We start from the raw sequence: 20,060 nt of genomic DNA on the forward strand, positions 1-20,060 counted from the left end.
AGACCAAATTATCATGCACACGACCAGCTCCCACGTCCAGGAAAAATTGTGGGTAAATGGGGATGCCCCCCTCAAAGAGATATGGGCCATGGTCAAAAAGGCGGAAATGTCTAAGCGTTGCGCCCAAGCAGCCAAGAAAGAGGCAAGTGGAGCACAGACGGTATGCAAGATCATGACTCCGGCGAGAAGTGAACGGCCGAAGCAGAGAGAATCGCAAAGGAATCATGACGGCAGAAGACCAAACAACAGCAACAACTTCACCCAAGCAGACAACAGACCGAACAAAGGAGGTAGGCCGAGCTGCTACAGGTGTGGCAGTACCGCACACATGGGAAACGACAAAGCATGCCCGGCATTCAGGGCAAAATGCTCATACTGCGGTGTGTTCGGGCACTACGAGAAGGTCTGCCGCCGGAAACCCAAAGGAGCAGTGGTCAGATATGTAGACCAGGAGCAAAGTGAAGATGCAGAGGATCGTGAAGACGCAGAGGATCAGGAAGAGTTCTTATACATCGATGTCCAATTGCTAGAAATGGAAGGAGAAGGAACCGACAAACCCAGACTGGACATGCACATTGGTGGGGTACCACTGGAAATGATTGCGGAAAGTGGAGCACCCATCTCCAGCATACAACAACAAGTCTGGGAAGAAAAGTTCGCTACCAAGATCAAAGAGAAGCTGCACCCGATGGACTTGAGGCCAGTCACGTATACAGGTCAAAGAATTCCCATGTTGGGGTATTGCCCCCTCCTGTTCGAATTCCGAGGACGCCATGCACAATGCAAGTTATACGTCGCCGAGAAAGGCCCATCAGTGCTGAGCTGGAAAGACCAAGGGGCGTTGGGAATACAACTCAACCCAGGGGGCATCGAGAAAATCTTGCTAATGGACATGGAAAGGAAGGACGACGTAGAGTCCTGGCAGAGGGCGTACCCCAAAGTATTCAATGGACAAATTGGGGAGTTAGTGAAGTACAAACACCTCATAAAGCTAAAAGAAGGAGCCAAACCAGTGGTGCACAAGGTGAGGAACATTCCGTTTCGCAGTAGAGAAGCAGTACAATCCGAATTGGACAGGCTGGAGAAAGAAGGAGTGATCAGAGCCATAGAGAGTGCCGAATGGCTTTCCCCTCTAGTGGTAGCCCAGAAAGCCAATGGCAAGGTGCGGCTGTGTGTAGACTTGAGAGAACTGAACAAAAACATAGTAATCGACAAATTTCCCCTGCCGCGCATTAATGAGATGCTAGCCAAGACCAAGGACATCAAGTGGTTTTCCACAATAGACTTGTCGTCAGCCTACCACCAAGTGAAATTACATCCTGCATGTAGCCATCTCACATCGTTTATCACGCCGTTCGGCTGCTATGAATTCGTGAGAATGCCATTCGGGTTAGCATCCGCAGCCGCGGTCTTCCAGAAGCTCATGCACAAGCTGCTAAAAGGGGTGGAGAACGTGCAATTTTTTCAGGACGACATCCTTGTAATGGGGAAAACTAAACAAGACCACAACGAGAAACTCCACATTGTACTACGAACACTACAGGAAAATGGCCTGACGGCTGAGTGGACGAAATGCAGGTTCGGAGTAACATCAGTCACATACCTAGGGCATGAAGTGAGCGAAAACGGCATACTGCCGAAAAAGGCCAACATGAAGTCGATTCAAGACGCCCCCACACCATCCAAAAAGGAGGATGTTCTGTCATTCCTAGGAATGGCCGAATACTACAGTAAGTTCATTCCTCACTTTGCCACGAAGACGCATCTCCTACGTCAACTCCTGAGGGAGAAGAACAAGTTCGTATGGAGTTCAGAGGAACAGAAGGAATTCGACGCACTGAAACTGGAAATGGGCACTTCAAGGATTCGACCCGAGTGCAGAATCCATCCTCACCACAGACGCCAGTGACCGGGGCTTAGGGGCGGTCCTTATGCAAAAGTCGAACAACGGAGAAGTATCGACGGTCAGCTTCGCCTCCAGGTCGCTAGCGCCCAATGAGGAGAAGTTTAGTGTGGTGGAGAAGGAGATGCTGGCGGTGGTGTGGGCGATGGAGCGATTCAGACAGTATTTGTGGGGTGCGAAATTCTTGGTCCGAACGGACCACAAGCCATTGGTCCGAGTGTTGACTTCCAGCGGCCATGCCCACGCGACACCTAGGATTGCCAAGATGACTCTTAGGCTTTTGGACTTCGTGTACGAGGTAGAACACAGTGGCGGATTTCCTGAGCAGGGCGGCAGCGATGGAAGTAGCGGATGACACGGAGAACACGTATGGGAAGGATATGTGGTAGCCACCATCCAGGATACGGAGGCAGTGATCAGCGCCAAGGAATGGGAAGAAGCATACCGAGAAGATATGGACAAAGAAGCCATCAAAGGATACGTTGTTCACGGATGGCCAGAGAAGAGACACCTCAAGGAGGATTTGAGAAAATTCTGGGAAGTAAGGGACGAACTATCGCTGGCTGAGAACCCCATCTTTTTGCTCAGAGGCGACAAGGTGATACCTCCACGGAGCATTCTGGAGCACCTGATGAATCTGTTGCACGAGGGACACCAGGGAATCACCAAGACGAAAGCCTTGGCCAGACAAGCATACTGGTGGCCAGCCATCGATGCCCAGATAGAACGACATGTACGCAGCTGCGAGTCATGCGCCAAGGCAGATAAGTCACAGAGCATGTTGAGACCACCTCTGGGAAAATTTCCAGTTCCGGATGGACCATGGGAAATGGTTTCGGTGGACATCATGGGCCCCATTCTCAACAAAGAAGGAACACAGAAGTACGCAGTGGTTATAATAGACAAATACTCAAAGTGGCCCGAGGTGGAGATACTGGAGAATGTGGACACGGAGGCAGTAATACGCTTCCTACGCACAACGTTCATCAGAGAAGGAATCCCCAAAATCATCACGTGTGACAACGGGCCGCAGTTCACGTCGGCGAAGTGGGTTGCATTCATGGCCAGGAACGGCATAGAGGTGAAACACACCCCCATCTACCATCCCGCCGGAAACGGACAAGTGGAAAGGTTTAACAGGGTGATCATGGGCACCATCCAGGCGGCCATAAACGATGGAATGGACTGGGAGAAGGAATTGGAGAAAATGATCTGGGCCTATCGCATCACCCCAGGAAGCACAGGTTACAGCCCTTTTAAGGTGTTGAGAGGAAGGGAAGCCTTTACGAAAGACAACATGGCATGGAGGAAATTAGTGGTGCAAAGCAAATGGTCTCCGGCCGTTGTTAGACGAAATTTAGAGAAAGCACAGGAAGTGTACACGGCGCACTTTAACAAGAGACGAAATGTTCAGAATGCTGAGCTGGAAAAAGGGGATTGGGTGAGAGTGAAGATGGCCATCCTCAAGAAGAAGGGGGAAAGCAAATTTTCACCACCATTGCAAGTGCTGGAGCCATACACCCGGTCCACCCTGCTCAGTGATGGAAAGGTTTGGTCACAGGACAGAATGGCCAAGTGCAGCAAGATCTTGAAGTGGGGAAACGATAATGAAGAAGGAACACTGCAAGTAGAGGACGAAGATGGAAGAGAACGTAGCGGAAAGGAAAATGAGAACGTAGAAGAAGGTGAGCAGCAAGTGGAAGACAGCGAAGGAGAAGGTAAGAAGAGTGAGGAGAGGAAGAGCGAGTGCAAAGCAGAAAGCAATGAGGGAGTTCGGGACGGAACAGATGAAAGTGAAAGGACAAGAATAGATAGAAGTGGACGAGGAGAAGAAGGTAGAACCGAAGTAATGAGAACCAGAATTGGAAGAGCTGTAAAGGTACCGGAGAAATTCAAGGACTATGATATGAACTGGAAGTAAGGACTTTATTGTTTATTGTTAGTGTTGCATAAAGGGGGGAGATATGTGGTGACGGTCTAGTCTCCACGGGCAGCAACTGGAAGGGGAGGCAACGGGAAGCGGAAGGCGGCCATGTGAGATACGGCGCCGACCGCGGCAAGCAAGGCTCTGTTCCCGGCGCTCCGGGGTTGAATAAAACTTATATTCATAAGTTTCTAAGTGTCGGCTCCAATAAATAACATACCACAATATGTAAGTTCAATTTATAAAAATATTTTGATGTTTCGTCAAATCGTTACTTATAATATTTCTCAATATGTTCCCTTTCTATGTTTGTTAAAAAAAATATTTTCACTTTTGTGTGTAAAAAAGGGGGATATTTGTAATTTTAAGTTGTTCTTGCGTCACACACTATTCTTGCGCTCATGTCATTATCAAACCTACCAGTGGAACTTTGTGTTTGGAGTGAATATTTTGACGTTTCGTCAAATCGTTACTTATAATATTTCTCAATATGTTCCCTTTCTATGTTTGTTAAAAAAAATATTTTCACTTTTGTGTGTAAAAAAGGGGGATATTTGTAATTTTAAGTTGTTCTTGCGTCACACACTATTCTTGCGCTCATGTCATTATCAAACCTACCAGTGGAACTTTGTGTTTGGAGTGATTTATTTTGCATGTCACGTTATGACACTTGAGCATGAGCAGGCGACGGGGCCTCGTGTGTGCAGTTGGAGCTGAGTTGTTTCCAAGGACATTGACGTGCAGATTATCATTACATATGCGAAAACAGAAAAGTTATTTTACAAATGACTACAGATATTTTATATGAAGTTCTCTTTATATGTTCTAGGCTTCGCAAACTCTTAAAACATGAAATAATGGCCTGTATATTTGCTCTAAAAATACCTCATCAGGGGTAGTTAACCAGGACTGTATAACTGCAATTATAATTTGTAGGGGGCTATGCGCTTAACCTCAAAATACGGAATGCCCTGAACTATATGACTCGTTTGGCTTTAAATCGAACCTAAGCAGCGACCGCCAGTTTTTCAGCCTTCCCAGGCTAGTTTAAAATTGGGGCATGTGGGACTATAAGGAACCACCTCATGTCACCCTTAGGCACTTCAAAGCATGTCGCAGAGGGTAAAAGAGTAAAACAGAAGAAAAAAAAATTGGAAGTTTTATGCGGAAAAATAGCGCATTGGATTAGATTAAATATAAGAGTTTTTTTTTTTGAGTTTGAAAAGCTTTATTATGTTGAAGAAAACAATGTAAAACATCAGTACAATAGCACAAATAAAGAGCAATAGGAATAAAAATAAAAATATAAGAGTTTTTGTCAATAAGAATTATAAGACTATGGTATCACCAACTGTATTTTTTTATTGAAATATGTGACAGGAATTGAAACTCAAAAAATTACGTTATTTGCACGAATTAGGTACGTTATGTTCCAATATGGTGGACATTTTGGCAAAAACAGCTAGTGCGTTTTCTATGTCTACGTTCTGTAGGAATTGGACTGCACTAACAAGTCTCTGTCGTGGGGGTTAAACAGTACCACCCCTCCTCATACGCAGCAGTTGGTACGCGCCGTTACCCGGAAGAGCTCGACTTGTGCCTCTCTGCTTTCCTTTCCGGTGGCGGCTCGCAGCAAATATGGTGAGTTGCGGCAGTCCCGGAGAATCCGTCGTAATCTGCCCGGTTCTCGATATTAGCATTGTCGGTGACATTGTCAGCCTACGAAGAAGCCGCTTAGCTCGCGCTCTGCCATCTTATTTCAGGAGTTTCTGGCCTCGCTGTAACGTGAAAGATACTTGGAATAAAACTGTCTTGAGGGGGGGACTACGGCTTTATACCGCTCCCGTTACTAATGCTAGGTTATTGTCAGTAGAAGGCTTGAGGAGAGCATGATATTGATTTACGACTAGCAATGTAGCGTTGATGTTGTTTCCTGGCCGCTTCTTGTCAGCACGAACGCTGTTTACAGCCCTGGGCCTGTTATCGAGTAATTCATTGCTATGGGTGATGTCTGTTACCGATGAAGTTAAAGGAAGCCCAGACTACAGTACCCACAATGCACTGTGTTGTCACATGAATGTCTAGGCTTCAAAACTGCCCACGGTGACCACCTGGTTAGTGCTGCAGTGGACCCCATAGCGAAGGGGTTGATATCTGGGGTCGTGAAGCGGCATGCGAGAATATGGTAAATCATTTTCTTTGTGACGGCTATGGGTGGGCTACTAGACTATTGGGCGAGGAAACGGGTTCATTTACAGACTTTACTAACCTACTGTTTTGAGCTCATGCAGGTCTCACCTAACTGACTCGCCCTATTGTGTTTATATTCAGTTGGTGAATAACGGCATGATCCTTCCTTTCATGTTTTTAATGAATTAAGTGTGTTTCTTGTGCGTGTCGGACACAAAATTGTTGTTTATCTACATAGGGCCAGATGTAGGTGGCCAAGTAAGCGCTAATGCTGAAATTCGCAGCGTTTGTTATCGCTATTTGGCTGCGAGCAATGCAGGTGAGTTTAAACCTACTAGCAAAAACTGTGATTCCTTATTTTGCATTTAAGGAATCATAATTGCGATTCCCTAAATGCAATGTCAGTAGCACAAAAGAAAGTGGACTTTAGCCTTAAGGAATTGCAACTTCAAGATGGTGGTAATTAGCGATTTCCTTTAAAAAAGCACCTATTTGCTTTTTTTAAAGTGCCATGTGGTACACATTCATGCCCTTAGGGCATGTATGTGCGCCACATGTGTACCCATGCACATTTCAGGGGTGCAACAGGGTGTCCTTTTGGCACCCTTGATACAGTGCCCGCTATTTGTGATTCTCTAATAGCAAAGTGCAAATGTTGAACATCTTCCCATTCATTCCTATGGGCCTCCTAGCCCGTAGGAATGAATGGGTAGGTATTCCTGATTAGCGAATCTCAATTTGTGATTCGCTATTAATGAATATTAAGGATTTGCTAATATTTTTGCGAATCCTACCTACATTCAATTTTGCGAATCCATATTAGTGAATCGGTAAAATTCGCTATTAAGGATTCGCAAATTTGATTTTACCTGCATCTGGCCCATAGTTTGTGACACACTAGCCAGGCCTGGACTTTAAAGTGTCACTTTACAGCAGAGGTGTAGAACATATGTAAAACATGCACTGCAGTCAATCAGGGTCCAGTTTATCATAGAGTACATCACAGCCATGCATGAATTTCTCTTCGTCTAAAGGCATGTTCTTTACCAGTATAAGCTTGTGTAAAAACGAAAGATGTACAGAGAATAAAAAACTAATTTTAGTGTTTGACCACACTGATAGTTGTATTGTATTTTCATTTTAGGCAAAAATCAAGGCCCGTGATCTGCGTGGTAAGAAGAAGGAAGATCTTCTAAAGCAGCTTGATGACCTCAAGGTCGAATTGTCGCAGCTCCGGGTTGCTAAAGTGACTGGTGGAGCTGCATCCAAGCTGTCCAAAATGTGAGTGCATCCGGTAGAGACTTAAGCTTCCACAGCATGAGGGCCTTATAAATAGCCACAATAAATAAATGTTGTTTTGGGAAATCTATGGGAGATGTGGCCAGTGGCGTTTATTTTTATGGAGCCATGTGTTGACCGTGTTTTTGTGTAATGGGTAGGATACGTTGCAAAGGGAGGGATATTTTGGAAGTTACCTAGCGTGAGGCCTGTCGGTAAGGGGCCATTCAAAACTTGGGAGAGCTGTGGTGCAGCCGTCAACGCATGAACTGTTGCTTGTGAGAGCTATTTGTACACAACAAAGGGCTTGCGTTAACTGAACATTTGTTGGCTTCATTGGCACTCTTATTTGCTGCCTTCTAATTGGCTAGCACGTGCCGGCTTCACTTCCTCTTCTTTCGGCTAAAGCATGGACCTAGTACAGACTGCTGTACTTCTCCTTATCGTGCTCTGTGGTACTATACAGCAGGGTGGCAGGTATTGTCCTTGAACGATAGTAACCCAGGCCTCTCAGCCGGTTAACATAACTGACTTGATTCTTCATTCACTATTTGCAGTGCTCAGGGTAGAGCAGTGGTCTTCAAACTTTTTAATTCTGACCCTTACACCCCCCCCCCTCTTGTAGAAAACAAGCATTTACAATGCAACGGTTTTGCTTTTGTAAAAGTTGGAGCTTTTGTTATTGCTTTTGACAAATTTTCTTATATATGTTGTTATAGAAATCTAGTGAGTAAAAGGCATGTGGTGTGCCCACATCTAACTGGGTCCATCAGCAGCAGTGTTTCACTGGGATCGCGGTGCCTGCTCGCCCTTAGCTGATCGTAGGCACGCATCTGCACATAATGTTGACCGTGCACACCGGGCAGCGTCCCCTGCCTGATTCCAACAAACGATCCTCTCGAGTGCGGGGGCTGAGACTACAGGGCTGTAGGGTGCACCCTTAAACGGGTCCCGCAAGCAGCAGCAGTAGCCCCCTGCCATGTATAACCTCCCACGTACGGCGGGGAGGGGAGGGCCAGAGTGAGAAGAGTACCAGTGACAAAGGTTCTACGTGTAATTCGTGGCAAATTTCATGTTAGCTCATATGATGGCTACAATCACTGACATAAATAAACATCTCCCCCGATACTGCAGAAATTGTGCAAGTAACTTGTAATGTTCTCATGTATCAGTATGTTCCTATTGTGAAGTGCTGACACACCCGGGTAAAGAAAACGCATAAATTGAAATTTAAAATGAAATAATTAACACAATAAAGTCAGTGTCCCGAGGTGGGCTCGAACCGCCAACCATTGCGTTAACAGACGAACGTGTTAACTGATAACGCTAACTGAGAAGCGTTAGCATGCCTACGAAAGATAAGTCCAAAGACAAGGGATGTTGAGCTGAGGCCGAGCCTCGAGATGAATTCCCAGTTCAAAACCTGTCATAATTACATTTTACCTGCAATTACAGCAGGGGCCTGCACATGCGAGCATCAATAGCATTAGCATGCCGTGATTAGTCACTGTTGTAGGCAAGCAGGCAACACATTTAAAATTCTTGGCGGTATGACCCCGAGGCCGCATCGACGCACAGCATGCGCTCGACCACTGAGCTACCCCCCCCCCCCCCCCCCGTCCAACGTGTCGCGGGGAAAGAGAAATGTTGCCATATTCAAAACATAAAACAATGGAACAGGCTCAAGATGAGGCTAGCACTGCTAAAGATACATAATCATGGATATCCAACATACACATACGCACAAGTGCCCCCTATCATTCCTCCTCCCCCCCCACCCCCCCCTCCTCGAGGATCAGAACCCGGACGGGCCCGAGGAAGCCAGCCCACGCCCACCCCCTAGCAAGCGCCTGACAGAGGGAGCACGAACCCCAGCAATCCATGGCAGACAAAGGCGAACTTGAGCCGACACCTGCCCCAGGCAGGCAGCGGTTCAGCCCGGGGCAACCAGGCCCGCGGGCTGTCAACAGGACCCACAGAAGGTAAGGGGGGGGCTAGGGGGTAGCGGCGGAAGACCGCAAGCACGATAAGTGCACCACAGGCCCCGCAGCGAGTCATGAAAGGAGAACACACTCCGGAAAAGGAGCCGTCCGCCCCGGCACGCCGCAGCCCCCACCTAAGTCTGACATCAATGGGGGGGGCCTGAACCGCAACGAGGACCCGTCCGCCACATCCAGGCCAGAAACAACGAGGGAAAATCTCCAGGGCACAGCAATAATCCCCCCTGGACTTGTGAACGCAAGACCCTGAGCGGCACACAGCACCCTGGCCCACAACCCCCCCGAACACAGGCCTAACAGCACGCTGCAAAGATAAAGGGCGAGGGGACCAGACAGAAGAAGGCCGGCCGCACACGGGACGCAAACTGCAAGGGGGGTGGCACAAGGCCCGCGAGAGACCGGCACAAGGAAGAGATACAAACAGAAACGAGGCAAAACCTAACAAGTCAGGTCCCGGGCCGTGCTGTGATTGGCTGACGTCACGGGGTGTCCCGGGCCGGCAGCCAATCACAGCGCGGCCCGGGAAATGACATCACTGGGGTGTCCCAGGCCTGCAGCCAATCACAGCCGGCCCGGGACAAAGGGGCGGGACTTAAAAAAAAGCCAGAGAAACGCCCCCGAATCGCGTTTTCCCTGAGAAAGCGTGATTGACAGCCTCTGTCTCCCAATGGCTAGCCTCCATTTATGGAGCTAGCCAATGAGACAGAGGCGGGTCATCGATCCCACATACAACTCAAAAGGTTTTTAGCGCATGCGCACTACGTGCGCACTTGCAGGCAAAACCTAAAGTGTGAAAGGTAAACAATTGGATTCAACAAATCAGGTAAGGTGAAGCGAGTAAAGATAACCATGTTGCATTTAATCATTATTAGGCAAAAATACTGTAAGGCGGAGATGCATGGCATAGCACCTGATACCTCCCGTTACGTTTGTCGATATAAAACCCAGTAGTAGGAACTAATATTGGGCAGGTCTTAAGAAACAGTATGATCAGGCATTACGGGCAAACTACCCCATAACCATTATCGTTCAGTCGCCTTCTAAAAACACCTCTACTTTCAGTCCTATCCGTCATTTCCATATTATTAAACATTTCCAGTCTGCGTGTTCCCTTTGCCTAAAATATTTTTTAACGTCATTGTAAACCATGTCGTTCCTGTTTATAATGTACGTACTTTACTTAATCTAGCATTCCTTAAGAGTGTTTGATTTCTCTAGGATGTTATGTTACAGTATGTTTGCCTTGATGACATAGAACCCAAACACAGCAGTTATGGTTAAGCAACATGACTTGCCCACAAGTCTAAGGGGCACAGCCTGCTTGAACATTAGGGAACACAGCAATGTATCTTTAGCATTTTCTCCATCGCATAAACAGACGTAATTTACCATCGTTATTTCCGGTATAAAATGTTACTGTAATATGCCTTATTAGTTCAATTCTTTTTTCTCTACTGTCACCCAAACTGAAAAAGAACCACAGTTGTTTTTGCTTAGTTTTGCACCAGTGCACTGCTAAAGTGATAAACTTAAAAGTTCATATGTGCCGCTTGCAATTAAAAGGGGTGCCCTGCTCGGTCCCCACAAAAAGGTGATGACGCCAGAGCAACAAAGGTAAAGCTCGAGAAGTTGTGAAAACAGCACGAGGGCAAGAAATGGGTAGCGCTCAAAGGCCCTTACGAGTACAACTACACTATTAAGCAGGCTGCACATTCCTCAAGCCGGAAGAAGTGGCCTCGGAGAACCTGTCTAACAAGGTGGGAGAGGGGCCTGGAGGGGGGGGCGCGTTTACAAAGCGTAGGTGAACAAGTCGTAATGGAACACTGTATTTTAGATTTTAAAAATGTAGTGAATCAAATACTACGGCCACCGACAGCTCACCCAGGAACTCCCCTTTGTCAACAGGTGCCTCGCGGAAGTGCGGGCCTGCTGTGCAGGAATAGGAATGGCAGCAACACTCTGCCAGGTCGCACTGGCTCGACCTGTGCCGTTGGAGAGGCGCTCCCCCTAAAGAAGTGGCATCGTTGGCTTAAAGTCAGAATGAGGCACCTGCTAAAATTAAGTACTATAGGCGTGCAATGCAGATACAAGCCCCGAACACTATCCACAGCGGGGCTACGGGCTGGTGCTACCGGCAGGGCACAGTGGGGTCAGTGTAAGGCCTGTCGTGTTGTGGGCTAGAGAGACACCTGGCAGAGTCAACAAGCCGCAGGCAGGCACCTCTCTCGGCGGAGCCAGGGCAGCAATCTTCCAACTAAGCGAGCACGGTTTCCCTCTCTAGAACAGCTTCCAAACTGCTCCTCCCCGAAGCCCTAGTTCTCCCGGGCTGAGCTCGCCCTCCTCCCGGTCTCACCTGTACGGCACTGTTCAGGAAGCAGCTGTTCTGGCCCGGCTCGTTCAGGAGCCCCTTGGTAGGCGCGAGGGACAGGATGCTCCCGGGCTGGTACGTCTTGACCAGGTTGCTCCCCCCGGGCCTCCGGAAGAACCTCACCCACGCCATTCTCCCACCTTCCAGGAAAAGTCTAAAAGTCAGGTGCGCTACCCGCCGTCGCCTGCCGACATGTCGCGTGCCGAGGTCTCGCGTACCACGGTCTCCACCGCGTGCCTTCTATGGTGCCCCTGGGGCTGTAGCGCTACTGTTCCCGCACAAGCTTCTGCCCCGGTGTTCGTTGGCGGCTGTCAGGCAGTGTTCTACTGTCAACACGGCCGGGGGCAGTAGCCAATCGCTGCCGGTGGGTGGGGAACTCCTTGACCACGCCTCTTGGAGACGGCCTGCTCCTCTCAGCTGTGCTGAAAACAAACCGCGGTAGATGCCCACTGGGCGAAACGGGATTCAGACGTAGAAAATAGACATTTACAGAAGGCGGCCCAACCCCCGCTTACTAATAGTCTGTGGCGACCATCTCCAAACCAGGAAATACGTATTTTAAAAAAAAAAACATTGTTTGTATGGATTTTTTTCAAACATGAATTACATAGGCAAGCATTTTATTAAAACATTTATATAATGTGACACCCAGTTTGTGGCACTAGTTCAATTTTATGACTAAATATAAATACATTAAATTTTTATTTTGATAATGTCCGCTAATTTATAAAGATAACTGTATGGCTGTCCATGGAAACAATCATCAACAAGGCACTATTACTCCAATTTAATGGGGCTGCTTCGCAAGGCTCAGCAGCAAATGCTATCTTTATACAATGGACGCCACTCTTGTCAGCGGTCCCAGTGCCGAGTACGACATTCCTTTTTTCGGTCTATTTACCTTGGTCTCGTTTCACGCTGCAGTTCACGCGCTAGACAGGTTCAGTTTCTCTTTGCCTTAGTTAGAGGAACAAGACCGTGTTCTTTCTGCTGTCTTACATAAGCGGTGTTTGTGTAGCGCTCTATTTGGCAAGGTTCCATTGTTTTGGGTCATGTAATTTGACGGGGTTAGTTTGATTCCATTTTTTTAATTCTTTTATTATAATTTGCTGCCTAGAGGCCAATTTTGGGGAGCATGTATTGGCAATTCCAACAGTCTGGCTTATCATTGAAGGACCTCTTCAGTCGCTGGTGAGTTTAGGCACTAAATGCGGCATTATAAATGTGCCCAGGCACTCATCCTTTCATTAATTCATTCACTCACTATTTATTATATTCGCCCATTTACCATAAGCAATAAAACACTTATAAAATCTGAACAACCATGTGCCAGATAATTAAGAAGACTAAAACTAGAAAAGGAACATGCAGCCTAAACGTTATGTTTTGCCAGCCTGTTGTACACATTGTACAGATGTTTTAAAGTTCCAACATGGACTTTAAGTTTAGAGGCAAAGTGTTGGCCATCTTAGAATGATACAAATAAACAGTGGTACAATATGGGCAATTCCATACAGGCACAAGGAAGAGATACAAACAGAAACGAGGCAAAACCTAACAAGTCAGGTCCCGGGCCGTGCTGTGATTGGCTGACGTCACGGGGTGTCCCGGGCCGGCAGCCAATCACAGCGCGGCCCGGGAAATGACGTCACTGGCGTGTCCCGGGCCAGCAGCCAATCACAGCGCGGCCCGGGACAAAGGGGCGGGGCTTAAAAAAGCCTGAGAAACGCCCCCGAATCGCGTTTTCCCCGAGAAAGCGTGATTGACAGCCTCTGTCTCCCAATGGCTAGCCTCCATTTATGGAGCTAGCCAATGAGACAGAGGCGGGTCATCGATCCGACATAGAACTCAAGAGGTTTTTAAGCGCATGCGCACTACGTGCGCACTTGCAGGCAAAACCTTAAAAAGAATTCGCCGTCCCCACTCAATTTTTCACTATTCTATTAAACTGACCATGTTTGAATAGGTCTAGACTTATTTAAACATTGCAGCTAAGTTCTGTCACTGTTTTAGAAATGCCAACAAATATATGATTTCTAAACCTACTATTCTGGTGAGACAGGTCTTACTAATTTGTAAAAGTATCTACAGTGTGGTTATTCGAAATGGTGGTGGGGGTTTGGGAGAAAATTTGGAGTCCCTTCCCTTTTGACACCTTCTCCCAGCCATGATTTAAATAACAAAGGATGTTAATGATGGCCCATTACAGACATGATTACTGCTGCTAATTTTTTTTAGGCTGAAAACAAAGCATGGTGTTTCTTGTGGGGAGTGCTTGGGGCACCCCTGGGTGGGGGGCGGCGCACCTCACTTTGAAGACCTCTGGGGTAGAGGGAGGCAAGAATGTTTCTAAATAAATGTTTGCAAAGTATCGCTTTAAAAAAGTTCTTTTGAATACACTGATATGAGGTGAAATGTTTCGGAATGTTAAATGTACTTATTTTTATTTTTGTACAGACTTGTTTGTTGTAAGATTAAAAAAAACTTGAATGGTGTAGGACCCCATGTTAGCTTCTTTTCTTTAACTTCAGTTAACCTGTATATAAATTCTTGCACCTTGCTTTAATTTATCAAAAAAGAGTACACAGTTCCCCTGGATAAAAACCTATTAGACAGTTGAAACCAAAGTGAGTGAAGGCACAAATGCGGGGGATCCTGCTTGTCGGAATTAGAGTCCTCACACACCCAGCAAGCTAGGTTTCATGCTTCATCATGTGGGCTCGCTCCTAGTCTGGTCGGCGGTGCAGTACCCGACGGGCACTCATAAAGGGGCTCTTTAGCGGAGATCTTTTGTTCCTGCTGTATGGTGCTGTGGGTGTGAGGGCCCTAGGGAAGGAGGTGAATGGTGTAGATGTGTATTAGTGGGTAAAAAAGGTTGGGTTATCCACAACGACCTTTTAATAAAGTGGTGACCCACCTCACTAAAAACAGTGGTTGCTTTCTGGCTTAAGGGTCCAGGGAAGCAGAAGCCTAATCTATATAATGATGATCAACATGTTTCATGCTATTGTGTTCAAAATGATACTATGCATTTCTTCAGGACCAAATAAAACTATCTACACTACTAGGTCAGGGTGAGAAGTGTTCACACTCCAATACTTGTTGGATGAGTGCGGGGACCCGCCATGGCTGAAACCCGAGTCAAATGAAGCGTCTGCTTCCACGGTTTCCCCGGGCATTGACACCTCACTGTAGATGTCCTGTCCACGGTGGGACCAATGTCTGGTTCCTACCCCAATGTCTTCGCCAGGGAACCTTGCTTTAATTAACATCATTTGGAATATTAGTGCTCCCTCAAGTGAACCGCAGCCCAAGTGCTGCGGTGTAAAGGTCAAGAGGGCCGCACTTTGATGATCACTGCTCTAGTCCTTATTGAACCTCTTGCCAATTGTAGCCATGGTTTACAATGGTTTACAATGGATGTTATCTGCTGCTAATGTGTTTTCACGTAGACATGGGCGCATTACTTTCTGTATGTGGAGTGTTTTTTGTTTGTGCCAATTGTGCTTTATTTTAAAAATCTTTTTCACACATTAGCAGATTTACTGATTTTGCTCAATCACTGGGCTGTTGTGCCGAGACCTAAAAACTATTGGCAAAGCATATAGTTCACGCTTTTTAGACTATTGGTTTTGCCATTGCTTTGGCTAAATATTTTTTGCCATCCTGTACAGCACTGTGGCTCCTGTGCAGCATGGGCAAAAATGATTCATAATAAAAAGGCTATGATGCATCCAGCGCTGGTGCACTAAGAATAAAGCGCATTAATTCTGCCTACATCATAACGCTTTCTTAAATTAGTTTTCGCCGCACTGGAAAGCCTCCAAATTGCTGCATAGTATAGCTGCAATACATTGTCAAAGCTAATCGCTCTCAGTGAGACCTATTGGCTTTACTAATGGCTGCTTTTCATTTAAGATCTTCATCTACATATGATATTTGGGCGGTGCATTGGCTCCCTGCACAGGTAGTCCCTTAGATCAGACATATGCTGCACTTTTGTCTGTTAGCAGAGCCAAACTCTTGAATCTAGCAGGTAAATAAAGATGCATGTAATGGAGCGTTGGATGCCTTGCTACTACATACACCATGTTTGTGCACTTAGTGTTAATGCAAACTGCTGCTTTACAGCTGTAGTGCCCCATTGATTGACTAGGAACAGTGTTCTTATAATTGGACTGTATCTACAGGTGTCTCCTTGTATATGCAAGCAAGTTGACAAGTGCACTTTAAAATAGTGCTGCGGCAACAAATGATGGGCGGAATGCTGAATGAATCCAACATTGTAGCTAACCCCCCCCCCCCCCCCCCCCCCCCCCCCCCCCCCCCCCGAGATCTGGGTGAAATCCATTGTTTTCCGCACTACACCACCCCAGTTCAGACATGGCCATATGCAAATCCGTCTCGATTCTGCTCCTCATGGGAACAGTCCAGCCCGAACTGCCATGCTGGGTCCTCCCTGGACTGGAAACAAGCATCCTGGGAGCTGTTTTGGAGAATATCTGCCCTCAACAGCCATGCTGGCTTGAATACAGTGTTGCAGCAAGCAAGGTACCCACGTCTGGGCATACCCACTCGGTGTGCCACTAAATCCAAGATGAGGGGTAACACCCCGAAACGGTCGCAGGATTTGTTTCCGGTCAAGGGGGGACCTGGCTTGGCAGTTCGGGCTGGACTACTCCCATGAGGAGCAAGGTCAAGCCTGATTTGCATATGGCTGGGTACAAACAGGGGTGGCGTAGCGAGCAAAAGAACAATGGATTTAACCTAGATTTTTTTGAGCAGGGTTATCTTTCTTTTATTGCCGCAGCGCTTTCCACTTGAAAAGAAGCCTTTTCGAGCATCTTATTAGCAAGCGACACTTTTTAAAAGTAATATTGAAAATCCAAATGGAGAGCACACCAAATAACTTTGGTATTTTTGGGATCGGAACTTGCAGCATTCCTAGTGTTACTGTCTTGTTGGTTAGACAACCCAGTATGAACATTTTGTCATTTAGTCATGTGCATGTCAGTTTCATTTTGTTGGTCTGGAATACCCTAAGAGCTAAATCTTTTTTTATAGCCGGGTTGTCCGAAAATCCATTGCCAGAGTCCTTACAGTCATCAACCAGACACAGAAGGAAAACCTGCGAAAATTTTACAAAGTGAGTAAAAAAATAAAGTTCTGTAGTATTTTTGTAGGGCTGGGGTTATTCTGTACTATGTTCTCAAGCTGCACTAAGCACTGTTTACCAGCAAAGCTTTCTTTACTGTGATAATCTGATTGAGACGTTATTATAAATGATACATGGGTGTTTGCACAGGGTAGCTGCATACATGTGTTCTTCAAATTAACTTATTTGGTGGACAACTAAGGTCTGCATCCTTGTCCCACCCATACCCTTCTCATCTATCCTCTATACTGCAGTGTATTTCTGTGTGCGTTGATGTGACCCTGTAATTGAGATGACAAACTGCAGTAGTAAGTAAATGTTCTCACAATATAGTTCATTCTCCTGACCGGCCTCCTCAGTTGCTTGTAAAATAGCTCGATCATTATGAGTTTAGAGGCATTTATGTTAGTTCTACGCAGTGTACCCATTATACATGCATTCTGGCAGGACGTGTAGAAAAGGCCTTAATGTATCAATTATTTGCTGAGTGTTACATGATTACTGTACAATCGTACCCTATACCACCTAGTCCCTCTTTTTCAAAGCTTCCAGCAAATGATGAAACTAGTATTGGGCATTCTCATGCCCCATAAAAAACGCAGTACAGAGTTTAGGTTATTTAAAAAAAATAAAAAAATTTTTTAGGCTAGTACAATGCTTTATAAAATCTGGGAACACCACAAATACCACATCGCTGGGCTAACTTACATTTACCAAATTGGGAACTATTTTTATTCTCTTGCTTTACGGGGGTGGGGGTGCTCTTTCTAGGGTCTATGGCTTTTTAAAAAATAAAAAAACGCCAGCGGGCAGTTTTTGGACTAAATAATTTTCCTTATACAAGAAACGTTGCTTGGTATATACACTGTGCACTAAAAGGTATTTTTGTGGGTTCTTGTCTATAACAAGATTTATATTGTTGGGGGGGGGGGGGGCACCTGGCAATGACTTTTATCATTTGTTTGTGCTTGTAATTTCTACATCGTTTTAGATAAACATTGGTGATGGCACTATTCTGGTTTTTGTATAGTGAAAAAAGTTGGCAAGCTTGAGAGATACTTAGAACTAGTGCCTCATTAACATTACTCCTCATATTGGCCTGTCAATACAAAGTGTTTTAATTGATATATAATTTATTTTTAAAGAGACCGCATGATAGAATGCAAAGTAAATGTCTCTTTACACTGTTGTAAATATTGCTTTTTGGAATCGATTATCCTTGCAAATGATACCCTTGCAAAGCCTTGAATTGAGTGAAAGGTGCTGAATTTTAAAATGTCTTCAAGATTTAAAGTGCAATATTATTTCTTATCAGAGCCAGATGAAGTTTTACTTGACAAACATTTTTTTGAGAGGCGCAAAAGTATAGTCCCTCACTATGTCAAGATTGGTAAATTCACTTGGAAGTTGTCAAAGCAGTGTGAGACCCTTTTCACAAACTTTCTGGAGAGATACATTGAATGCTTTTCTCCATAATGCCTTTTAGGTCAACCCTTCTAGATTCCGAAAGACAAATTGTGGGATTACCAAGAACATAGTGGGGCTTGCAGCTTGCTCATTGGTTGGCTTTACTGTCCCTCATTTGTTTGATTATTCTATGGCTTGCCATGTACATCTTGTTAGTCCCTACCATGGAGAAATGCCACTTTACCATATTTGGCTGGCTCCTGTGCTTCCTCTGCTGTTTTGGGACCTATGTTTTTTCTTTGGTCAAAGCACTGCACAAAAGTGCAGGTGTGTTTCAGCCATCTCCCTAGTGTGCTTCTCTCCCACCACATCCTCTGTGCTCTTTCCCCGTGCTTCTCTTAACCATCCCCCCTCCCTCAAAATGAATAACCGCAGTGCTCTTTCCCCGGTGTGCGTCTGCCCCCTCCATGTCCACGTTTATTTTTTTCACTCTGCTTTTATTCCCCAGTGCCCTCTGTGCTGCTTCCCATCGATGCATGCCCTCCATGTTGCTTTCGCCTCACTAATCCAAAATTTAATAAAAATGGTCACTTTTCCACTTTTTTTTTTTTAACTACCCATCCAACTCTGATAGGTATTTTAAAAATAAAAAACGGCAATCGTGGCATTTTGCAGAGCTTCGTTCATAGTATGTGTGGCTACAAGATGATGCAGACGGCTGTGCCTTCACCCCCTACCCGCCCTTGACAGCATTGATGAAGATAATTAGCAAAGCCAGTAGTTGGCAACGGAGACACCTGTTGGCTTTGCCAATGCTTGTTATGTATGCAGTGGGACATTTTTACCAATATGGGAACGTGGCATCTGAAGGACTGATGTGTATTGCTCGGACTGAGGTATTTGTGCAAGCTAATTTGGATATTGGGGCTAGGCTCCATCACAGTATCCCTTGAAATCATTTTAGCAATGGGGTTTGAGTGTTGGTTTAGTGAGTTGTAGTCTTAATCTTAAGTACATGCAATTTCTGCACCTATCCACCGAATTCAGACCCGGATGATCCTGCCCATCCTAGTCTGCTTTGATTTGTGCTTCTTTGATACGAATAATATGAGTTGGTCAAGTCTGTACGTTCTTGCATACTATATGGTTGTAAAGGCCAGTTACATAGAGCTTGTTTGCACAAACCACACGCTTTGTACTACTATTTTTATGCTCCTCCCTTGACTGTTTTTAAAAAACATTTTTTATTCTTTTTAATAGGGCAAGAAGTACAAGCCCCTTGACTTGAGGCCCAGGAAGACTCGTGCTTTGCGCCGTAGACTCAACAAATACGAGGAGGGTTTGAAGACCAAAAAACAAGTCCGCAAAGAACGTCTATACCCAATGCGCAAATTTGCTGTGAAAGCTTAAATGTGTTGTACAAAATAAAGGCTATATGGTTGAGTATTCTAGGCATGTTCATTTTGTTTATAGACCAATATCAACATTTATTTCAAACTACTTGGAACAGCAGGCCGCATTATCTACTATGAGATGAGTGCATCCCTTGAAGTATTTAACGGTGCCAGGCAGAATAGTCCTGTCTGTGGTAGACTTGTGGGTGGTAAGATTATTGGTACATGGGAGAGTGCCGAAAGAGGTCCAAAGCATGTGTGCGTTTTTCCAGATACGTTTTTATGTCCTGAACTTCACTTCTCAACATGGGCAGAAATAATTGATCTTGACGTTTTTTGTTACTTCTGCGTTTATCAACCTGTAAACATTTACTGGCGTACATGGGGACTTCAGAAAACATATTTAAGGAGTAATTAAACTAAGATCCCTGCATTTATTGG

At 45.7% G+C, this 20,060-nt stretch overlaps 1 protein-coding gene across 2 annotated transcripts; it reads left to right on the top strand.

Moving 5' to 3' along the window:
• The first annotated feature begins 5,337 nt into the window (after positions 1–5,337).
• Positions 5,338–19,676, top strand: RPL35 (ribosomal protein L35). Of its 2 annotated transcripts, none has more exons than XM_078640803.1 (4): positions 5,338–5,468; positions 7,162–7,298; positions 16,728–16,809; positions 19,486–19,676. In XM_078640803.1, the coding sequence occupies exons 1-4, from the start codon at positions 5,466–5,468 to the stop codon at positions 19,633–19,635; spliced, it is 372 nt and encodes a 123-aa protein (XP_078496929.1). In that variant the 5' UTR covers positions 5,338–5,465; the 3' UTR covers positions 19,636–19,676. The 2 variants fall into 2 exon arrangements, with proteins under 2 accessions (XP_078496929.1, XP_078496930.1); XM_078640804.1 differs by lacking the exon at positions 5,338–5,468 and adding an exon at positions 5,994–6,012.
• Positions 19,677–20,060: the final 384 nt, after the last annotated feature.

Source organism: Lissotriton helveticus, chromosome 5_1 (genome assembly GCF_964261635.1).
Source record: "Lissotriton helveticus chromosome 5_1, aLisHel1.1, whole genome shotgun sequence".
Taxonomy (NCBI): Eukaryota; Metazoa; Chordata; class Amphibia; order Caudata; family Salamandridae; genus Lissotriton; species Lissotriton helveticus.